This window comes from Elephantulus edwardii, unplaced genomic scaffold, assembly GCF_000299155.1.
Source record: "Elephantulus edwardii isolate Elephantulus edwardi_28Jun2011 unplaced genomic scaffold, EleEdw1.0 scaffold00126, whole genome shotgun sequence".
Taxonomy (NCBI): domain Eukaryota; kingdom Metazoa; phylum Chordata; class Mammalia; order Macroscelidea; family Macroscelididae; genus Elephantulus; species Elephantulus edwardii.
Genome location: NW_006399876.1, coordinates 3,549,175 through 3,559,462, shown reverse-complemented (window position 1 = coordinate 3,559,462; position 10,288 = coordinate 3,549,175). Strand labels below are relative to the sequence as shown.

The following is a 10,288-nucleotide window of genomic DNA, read 5'->3' as shown; positions in this document are numbered from 1 at the left end:
GCATGGTTCAAAATAGGGCAAGGTGTGTGCCAGGGATGTGTCTTGTCTCCACACTTTTTCAATATATGTGCAGAACAGATCATCTGGGAGGCTGGGCTGTATGAGGAGGAATGTGGCATCAGGATTGGAGGTAGACTCATCAACAGCCTGTATTATGCAGATGGCACAACCTTGTTTGCTGAAACGGAGGAGGACCTCAAGCACCTGCTGCAGAAGGTCGAGGACTGCAGCCTTCAATATGGATTGAAGCTCAATATCAAGAAAACAAATATTCTCTCCATTGGGCCAGTTGGCAGCATTATGATAGATGGTGACAAGATTGAAATTGTTAACAGCTTTAGTTTGCTTGGCTCCACAATCAATACTCCTGGTGCCAACGGCTAGGAAATCAAAAGACTTATTGCATTGGAAAAGTTGGCTGTCAGGGACCTCTCCAGAGTACTGAAAAACAATGACATCAGTCTGAAGACTAAAGTGCACCTGATCCAGGCCACAATCTTTGCAATTGCTTGCTGTGTGTCAGAGTATTGGACAATGACTAGGAGTGATAGAGATCTGATGCCCTTGAGCTGTGGTGCTGGAGAAGAGTGTTGAATATACCATGGACTGGCAGGAAAAGAAACAGGTCTGTTCTGGAGATGGTGAAACCAGGCTGATCCTTGGAGTCAAGGATTTTGAAGCTCTATCTCACATACTTTGGGCATGTGGCGAGGAGGACTAGTCCTTGGAGAAGGACATCATGCTTGAAAGGGTGTAGGCACAGTGCAGGAAAGGAAGACCATGGATAAGATGGATTGACATGATAAATGGGGCAGTGGGATTAATGGGATTAGGTGTGTTACAATCAGTGAGACTGGCTGAGGACAGGGCAGGGTTCAGAGTCGTATACAGGGTCGCTATGAGTTGCAGGCAAATTGACGGCACTTAACACCATCACAACATTATACTGCAAGATTGATCTAGAAATGGTCTTTTAATTAAGAATGTGACCTTGATTTTGCTCATCTTTTCATTACCCTCATAATAAATCATGTGGTTGTCAGAATCAAAATGACCCAAGCCAGTCTGTCTCATATCACCAATGCCAAGTTGGTCAATGCATTCCATTTCTTCCTTAACAGTGTCTTATTTTCCTACATTCTTACTTCTCATATTCCATGTTTGCATCACCAGTGTCTGCTTGCAACTGTTCCTTCAGGCTGCTCTGAAGGAATTGGGAAAAAAACAAGGCTCCAGTTGAAATATTTCAGCAAACATGCTGGCCTGAATATGCTCACAAGGTTGTGCCAAGAAATATGGAGAACCACTACCTGGCCAACTGACTGGAAGAGATCCATACTTATTCCCATTCCAAAAAAGGTGATTCAACAGAGTACTGAAACTATCAATATCATATGCACGCAAAATCCTGCTCAAGATTATCCACAAATGACTGGGACAGTATATAGATAGAGAACTGCCAGAAATACAAGCTGGGCTTAGAAGAGGCCATGGCACTAGGGACATCAGAGCCAGGGTTAGATGGGTCTTGGCTGAAAGCAGAGAATACCAAAGAAATGTCTATTGGTGTTTAATTGACTGTGCAAAAGCATTTGACTGTGTGGATCATAAGAAATGGTGGCTAACATTTAGAAGAACGGGAATCACAAAGAAAGGGAACACTGGATGGTGCAAAATCAGGAAAGGAGTGCATCAAGGGGGAGGGGCGACACTGAATCCTTTGATCACCTCTGTAATGGGGAAATGTCTTTCATCTCCTTTCTGTAAAATGCTTGTCTGTCAGATAAGGTTCTAAAGCTGAACATTCAAATTAAGACAGACTAGAAAGAAGGATTGGCATCCACTTCCAAAATAACAGGCCTTTGAAAACTCTATGTACAATAGAGCACACTTAGACTAGCAGATACGGCACCTGAGGCTGAGCCCTCAAGTATGGAAAGACAAAGGAGGAGGAATAGTTGTAAGCAGATATAAGTGATTGGAACGTGGAATGTGAGAAGCATGAATGTAGAAAAATTGGCCATTGTTAAGAAAGAAATTGAATGCATAAACATTGACATACTAGGTATTGTTGCAATGACGTGCACTGGCATGTGGCATTTTGAATCAGACAATCATATGATCTACTAGGCCAGAGATGAAAAGGTGAGGAAAAATGGGGTTGCTTTCATAGTTAAAAAGGTCATTTACAGATCTGTCTTGAAATACAATGTTGTGACAGGATAAGTTGTGGTATTGGAGAAGAGTATTGAAAATACCTTGAGGCAAACTGGATAGATTATGTATACTGCATTGAAACAGATGAAGGAGAGAACAGTTTAAAAGAGATATATGATAGGGTATTATGGTTATCACAAGATTCCATAATTAAGGTTGCATAGTGGAATACATTCAAGGCAGGCGGGAGGATGGGGAGTGGGGAGTATTATATACCAATGAAGGAGTTTATCTTTTGCTTTTCAAAGAGAGGTGCAAACTGCAGGGTTGGCGGGGTAGAGAAAAAAGTGTAACAGTTTAATGAATGGAAATCCAAAATCTCTATAAATGTTCATTAAAATTAATAAAATAAAATTTTAAAAAAAACAAACAAAAAAACCCAGACTCTCAGGGAATGTGGCCAAACACCAGAAAAGACAAGCTGGCCAAAAATCATCATACGTCTATTAGAAGGAATGCACTATCAGCTGTGTAAACCCCACTCTCTACTGGCAAAGGATATATAAAGCCTTTTGTAAGAAAAAGACAGGGTCATTCTGTCCTGACCCATCCAGAGTCTGTTATGAATGTCTAATAAACCTCAGTTTCTTTTTAAAAAAACAAACAAAAAAACCTTGACCTGCCAAGAGAACAAAAGCTTTGCCTGGAGACGGTGAAAACAAGCTGTTCCTTTAGAGGCAAGGATTGTGAAGCTGTATCTGACATACTTTGGGCATGATGTCGGGAAGGACCCATCCTCGGAGAAGGTCATCATGCTTGGAAGGGTGGAGAGACAGCACGAGAGAGGAGGACCCAGGAGAAGGTGGATTGACACAGTAAGGGCAGAAATAGGGGTGAGTATTTCAGAAACAATGAGATTGGCTCAGGGTAGGACAAGGGTCGCTGTGAGTCCAGGTGACTTGATGGCAGATAACAACAACGTGAGTCATAGCCGACTTGATGACACTTACCCTAACATCCAGCTTTGTCTCACTCGCAGCCCCGGTGTCATTTGGGGCTCATTCTTGTCCTACCGTGACCATCCTGTGTGACACACAGAGACCCTGATCTCCACCTACTAGCCCTCAGCAGAGTGGTGACAAAAGTGTCTCTAGGAATTGCCAAGAGCGTTTGTGTTTTGATGAGACTCCAGCTCAGTTCCTTGGGATGCATCAACAGGAAACGCTCATTGCTCAAAAAGGGCATCGTGGTTGGAACTCACAGAGAGTCCCTGAAAACAAGGTGACCCTCGGGGAGATGGACTCAAATACACCAGTGCTTATGAAGCTGGAGAGGACCAGCAGATTCGGCTCCACCCTTTTCGTTTGTATCTTGAAAAGCTCATTCATGGTATCGTGTGAGCACATAGCCGTTCCTCTGATTCCCAGCCCCAGCCCAGTCTCCATTCAGATGGGAGGGCATCCCCCTTCCACGTTCTCAGCTCTGTCTTCTTTTCCCTTCCAGGCAGGTGGAAGAGTATTTTCTCCCTCGGATGATACGGGACCTGACCCAGCAGGTGAGCCCTGGGTTCAGAATTGCTTTCAGGCTGCACATCTCAGTTTCGCGCTACTGGTGAGCTGTATGGGGCTTGGCCGCCTGTGGACCAGAGGAGCAGAACCGTGGGAGTTGGTCATCGTCCACATTGATTCCAGCTCGTGAGCCATGGAATGACAGGATGGGCCTGCGTCATCTGCAGCGTCCCTATGTTGTCCGAGTCCCCGTCGTAGCTTCTTGAGGGTCTCCCTCCCTTTTGCTGACCCTCTACCTCCTTGACCGCTGAGCCCTTTTCTCATGATGGGTCTTTCCCTGATTTCACATTGTTAGAAACATGGCTTTGATGTCATGACAGAAACACGGGCAGAATGAAAGATCTCAGCAAAGCACTTTTCTTGTGCCGAAGTGTGCCTGGGCAGACCGAAGTCTGATCAACACGCACACCAGGGGGTGGTCCACTTGGGTTTTGATCCTTGACACAAAAGCGAAGGCTGTGTCTCACCCTTGGTCAGAGGTTCCGCCCTCACAGTCTTGTTCCTGCCTGGTTTGCTAATTTGACCTGGGCTTGAAAGGAGGGGGCTCGGGCTTGAGGGTGTTTGGAATGTCTTTGCTTCTGGGGATGATGGGGCTCCAGGAACTGGCCTTGGCTGGCTCACAAGAATGTACAAGGACAAGGGAGTTTCTCTTAGTCATTTTCAGAAGAATGACTGTTTTGTTTCCGCTCTAATTCCATCCTGTAACTTATGAAGAAAGAAAATTGTTTTCTTCCTTACAACATCCAGAGTGAGCAAGTTCCAGTTTCACCAGCCTCACTTTAGAGAACTCTCTGGTTTTACTTTTAAGACTGATTCATTAGAAGCAGTTCTTCTGGAGGTCCGCGGGGCGTTCAGTTCTCTCTCCGACACCACAGCTTGGATCAGCCAGCCATTCACTCTTGCTTTGTCATCGTCTAGAACTCATGTTCATATGAGGCGCTTGATAAGACCCTGACTGGGGACAGGGGCACCTTAGCCGTCACAGTGACCTCTTTGCCTTTAGAACCTTAGAGGTCTTTTGCTGCAGGTTTGCTCAGTGTACTGTGTTTTTACACAGGTAAGACCACACAGGTTTCTGCAAAGTGTGCCGCTCCCCGGCTCATTGGTTTTCCATGCACTCCACGTGACTTACGTGCATTACACATTACTTATGGGGGATGTTAGATCCACAATGCGTGATATGTTGTTACACTTCCTGCCTGCTGTCTCCAGGACATTGGCTGTTGGTTGGAATGGAATGAACTCATTGGGGACTTCAGGCTTTTCTCTAACCCGGGTCTCGCCTCCGCAGGCATTTCTGAAGTGTGTCCCAGCTCCGGCAAGCTCCTGCTGTCTTGTTGGCTGCGTCTTTTCCTGTGGGCACTGCTCTCCGTCCTCCCTCCGTACAGACCACCTTCCCCTCCGCTCATCACCACCACCGGCACCCACATTGCTTGTAGTGAAAGATTGTCTGAACTGAGACCAAAATGTCAGTCTCAATTTCAAGTTCTCAGGGAGAGAACTGTCTGGGTTCTGTAGTCCTGCTGTCACAGAAATACCACAAGTGGATGACCTTGATATATGTGTTTTCACAGTGTAGGAGCTGGAAGCCTGGACCCAGAGCAGCAGCCCAAGGGGGAGACTTTCTCTCTGTCACTGTGGCGGGGCAGGGGCGGGGGGCTGTCTCCTTTCTGGGCCTGTGGGCCGTGCGTTCCTTCAAGCTTGTCTCCATGTCTCCTCATCAGTCTTCCCCTGGACCTGGGACGTTCCAGTGTGGGAATCCTGGGTCCAAAGGACATGGTTGCCGCTGGTTCTTTTTTCCCCCTTTTAGTTGTTTGTTGTTGTTATTTGCCGTTGTGTCAAGTATGACTCATAATGACTCTATGAACAAAAGACCTAATGCCTTTCTGTAAATATCATCGTTTTCCAAGTTCATAGAGTCTCCATAGGCATGTGGTTTAGGAAGTGGATGCCACTCCTGCTTCCAAACCTGTTTTACAACTGGGAGCTCCACCAAACACTGTCCACACTGGGAAACCATTCTGGTATTTGATAACCCAGTGGTACAAAGTTCAGCATCACAGCAAACCCAGAATACCTCAGTACAGAAAATTGATGAGAGGGATGTACAAAGTAGAATGTTCCTTTTAGGCAGTTCTATTTTTAATTAATATTTATTATTAATTATTTTATGTCTGGTTTTCTTTTTTAAGCATTTCTATTTCAATACAGTGTGCATTATTTATTCCTTCTTTTCTTAGTTTCCCCTCAACCCCATGTCAGTCTTGTTTTCTAACAGTGGCACTATGCAGTATTTGTCCTTTTCTGACTGAAATATTTCACTCACCATAATGTCCAGCAATTCCACTACTGGGAATAAACCCTAAAGAAATCAGAACTACCACCCTGGTTCTGTTTTGCCAGTGGTGCTGAGTCCTGCCTCTCTGCTCATTTCTCTTCTTTTACCTCTTGTAAGATGACAGGTGCTGCACGCCACACCCTCAGGTTGAGTTGTTAGATGCCCTCAGGAACAATTCACACTGACTCTGAATGACAGACTAAAACTTTGTGCCCCCTGCACCAACCTCAGTCTTTACCATGCTCAGCGCCATTGCTACAGCCGCTGTATCAGTCCTTGCAGTGAGCAAATGAACGACTGAGCCCTGGACTTTTATCATTTATCAGCCAGTCTCCTGGGGCCCCAGACTGTAAGGTGAACCTGAGTGGAGTGAGTGAGCAAACCCCGAGTGGAGGGGGCTCCTCCCCAGCTGTATGGCTGCCAACTTCATCTGATACAGGACACCCACAGTCAAGTCCATTGTCGGGGTTCCCTGGAGCCCCTCTAGAGAGCATGATTGAGGCTCCCATGGTCAAGGGTGGAGTGGTCTGTGGCCAGGTCTCCTGCCGGGGCCAGTTCCTGGGACACGGAGCCGAGGGCCCCATGTGAGCTTGTTCCAGATGCCCCGTCCTCTCCCTTCAGGAGACTGTGCCCTTTGGGGACGCCGTGCTGGCCACCCTGGACACCTGCATTGGGAGCGAGATCTGCGAGGAGCTCTGGACACCCCACAGGTCAGTGCATCCTTTCTGCCAGCCACCCTGTTACTGCTTTGGCCCTGTAGGCAGTGGCTTTGGTGACCTGAGGGGCTGGGGAGCCCAGCAGGCCCTGCATTTCCTCGCCCTCCCACAGCCCGCATGTGGACATGGGTCTAGATGGCGTGGAGATCTTCACCAATGCCTCGGGCAGTCACCACGTGCTGCGCAAAGCCCACGCCAGGGTAGACCTGGTATCCATGGCCACGACCAAGGTAGGTGATAGTGGGCACTGTCTGCCCTACGGAGCCCCCGTCCTGTGGCTGGCTCGGAGGGAGTGGGCTGTGGTGGACTTGCAGGGCCGGTCCTGTGAACTGGTCTGTGTCCTCGAGTATGTGCTGGGGCCCTCACCCCCAACCCTGTGATTCTGCCCTGGAATAGGGCTTTCTTTGCTGTGTGAAGGAGTCCTGGCAGGTTGCACACTGCACTCCCGGGGCCCCTCCCCACACTTCTGGGGACAAGGTCAATCCGTGATCAGCATTGACAGCACTGACTTGAATTCAGCACCACCTTGTCCTAGTTCCAGGGCTGCCCTGACCACCCCCCGATCTCTGATGGGAGGACAGTGCCCACTGAGGGGTGGCTGGGAGGTGGAAGTGGACACCCTGTGTGACAGCCAGGCCAGTGGCCACTGCAGCACTGTAGATCCTCTGGTGCCCTGTGCACGAGTTTTCCTTCTTGAGGGAGGGGCCTCTACAACTTGGTGAGTGGTGGGCGGGAAAGTCTGTCCCCTGCTGAGCACCTCGCTGCCCCCAGCCCCATCTAATAGCCACTCGGCCCTGTGCCCTCTTTCCAGAACGGCGGCATCTACCTGCTAGCCAACCAGAAGGGCTGTGACGGGGACCGGCTGTACTATGACGGCTGCGCCACCATCGCCATGAATGGCCGCATGTTCGCCCAGGGCTCCCAGTTCTCCCTGGATGACGTGGTAACGTGCCCGTGGGCAGTTCTGGCGGTGGCACCCCTCCCGGTCAGGCCTTGGACCCTGGGGCAGTGTCTCTGCTCTCCTGTCACCAGGGTCCTGCCCCCTGAGCCCCACCTCCTCATCATGGAGGGTCCCCAAGCTGCCCCAGGTGCACTGACCCTAGCCAGGGGTGAGACAGATCTAGTCGGTCCAGAGAGCTGGGAACTGCATTGTGGGAGTGATGTCACTATCAAGGACACATGGGACGTGCAGGGCAAAGGGGGCAAGGCAGTGAGCAAGCCTGGACCCCGGTGGTAATGCCCACCCTGGCACGAGTGTCCCATCAGGGACGTGGAAAGGTGCAGTGGGTCATACACACTAGGCCACACATTTGACTGGCTGATGTTAGATGCCGCCTGTACCTGCCTGCCCGTTCTGACCTATGTACAATTCAACTTAAGGACAGACGTAAGAGCAGATTGTGCTCATCGTGTGAGGATTTTCTTCACAAAGGAATAATCTCCAGGACTAAAACTTACTCCTTTGTGTCCTAAGTTGCAAATGGACCCTAGCACAGGAAAGCGTCACCTCCTGCAGCCCTCAGCTCTGACCCCACCTCGCTGCCGTTCCTCCTGTGTTAACCGCCTCTCAGCCTGCCTGTCCTCAAGGTCACAGGATGGCTACAGCAGCGCTAGCCATCCCATCTTCTGCAGAGACATAGAAAGTGCTGCTTCTTGAGAGGAGAGACTTTTCCAGAAACCCACGGTAGCAGCAGAGCTTGGCCCTGGTCACTAAGCCGTTACTGGCGTGTCTCAATGCCATAGAGGCACTGGAGGCCACAGGAAGGGGACAGGCATGAGGTCGGCTCTGACCCTGGGTCCCACACCCCCACAGCTCAAAGCACCACTCCAGACAGCACAGTCTGGTTCGGTTGATGCACCTGTCAGCACCCTTGAATCCCTGTGGGCACGGAGCTCACAGGAAGTCACGTCTTCTCTTCTCCGCAGGAAGTCCTCACAGCCACCTTGGACTTGGAGGATGTCCGGAGCTACAGGGCAGAGATCTCCTCCAGGAATTTGGCGGTGCGTCCCTTCAGTCCCCTGAGCGAGGAGTCCTGAGAGACTGGACTTTGTGAGACCCTGTGGTTTGGGGTGTGGGATGCTGGAGGCCGGAAAGGACTCAGAAGGTGGTGAAGCTGCAAGGTTTCCTTCTGCCAGTTAGTGTCACCTCTGGGGGTTCTGGATAATTAGAGACAACACTGCACCCGAGAAGCCCAGGGGTGGTGGGGTGCAGCCACAAAAGAGACCAGCGCTGTCGGCACAGCACCTGCAGGGGCCCGTGCTTGAGGAAGGGGGGGGGCAGGCAGCATGGGCAGCAGGCATGAGTGACCTCTCCTCTCCTCTCCTCTCCTCTCCTCTCCGTGGACCATTGGGTCAGGGCCTGGGGTCGTCTGTACCCCACCCCCTAGACTGAACACAGGTCAGTTCTGCATCCCCTGCAGAGGCGCTGCTGATAGGCTAGTGTCAGGAGTTTATCTAGAACATGGTTGTGGGTGGGATAGTACCCGGTGGTCACCACAGGTCAGCGACCTTACAACCAACAACAATGTGACACTCAGAGCGGACTCATGCTTGGCATTTTGAGCCGCTCTGTTCTCAGCTGGCCTGGTTCTCGTGCCCACCTCACGCTGGCTCTGGGCTCGGGCCACTGCTGTGGTGCCCACCCTGCGCCAGTAGCCTCAGTGCGACGTAGTCCCCAGGTCGTGCCGTTCACCACTTCACGGGGCCGGCGGGGCCTTTGCTGTGTTCTGACTGTGCGACCACCATCACCATCAGTGTATTTTCTTCACTTCGAGAAGTACCCATCTTTCAGATGTCACCCCCAGACTTCCCCACCCCCAGCCCTAAACAAGCTGTCTTCTCCCTCCGTCTTTATAGTTTCCCACTGTGTGGACCCGGCATTGTGTGTTCTTATGTGAGACGGCCTCTTTCACTCAGCACGCTGCGTTCATGCGTGGTGTTGTTGGGTGCTGTCAAGTGAGCCACTCATAGCAACCCTGGGAACAACACATCGGAGCCTTGACGCAGACTCACGCTCTCTGGCACGCTCGAGCCCATTGTCACGCTCATGTGTCGGTCCAGCTGGTCGAGGGTCTTCCCCTCCTCCTCTTCCCCTCGTCTTTCCCAGCATGGCGTCCCTCTCCGAGGAAGACACTCTCCTAACAACAAGCGCAGACACTCTCCTAACAACAAGCGCAGACTCTCTGAGACGGAGCTTGGGCGTCCTGGCCTCTAAGGTGCCCCCTGGTGGCCCTTCCTCCAGGATAGACTGTTGTTGTTATGTGCCGTCGAGTCCTTTGCGACTCATAGCGACCCTATGTACAACAGCCCTAAACTGTACGGTACTCTATCCTGTGCCAGCCGCACTGCCTCTGACACACTCATCCCAATTACCCCAGTCACTGAATCAATCCACCTCATAGAGGGTCTTCCCCTCCTGCGCTGTCCCTCCACTCTGCCCAGCATGATGTCCCTCTCCAAAGACCTGTCTCTCCTTAGAACATGTCCAAAGTATGTCAGACGAAGCCCCA

The 10,288-nt window shown here is 50.6% G+C and overlaps 1 protein-coding gene across 1 annotated transcript in view; it reads left to right on the top strand.

Moving 5' to 3' along the window:
• Positions 1-10,288, top strand: part of NADSYN1 (NAD synthetase 1) — a 51,029-nt gene that overhangs the window by 17,943 nt on the left and 22,798 nt on the right. Inside the window, exons 6-10 of the mRNA XM_006893219.1 lie at positions 3,661-3,712; positions 6,685-6,773; positions 6,892-7,009; positions 7,591-7,722; positions 8,706-8,780. Coding sequence (XP_006893281.1) covers positions 3,661-3,712; positions 6,685-6,773; positions 6,892-7,009; positions 7,591-7,722; positions 8,706-8,780 — 466 coding nt within the window. The remainder of the gene's footprint in view (positions 1-3,660; positions 3,713-6,684; positions 6,774-6,891; positions 7,010-7,590; positions 7,723-8,705; positions 8,781-10,288) is intronic.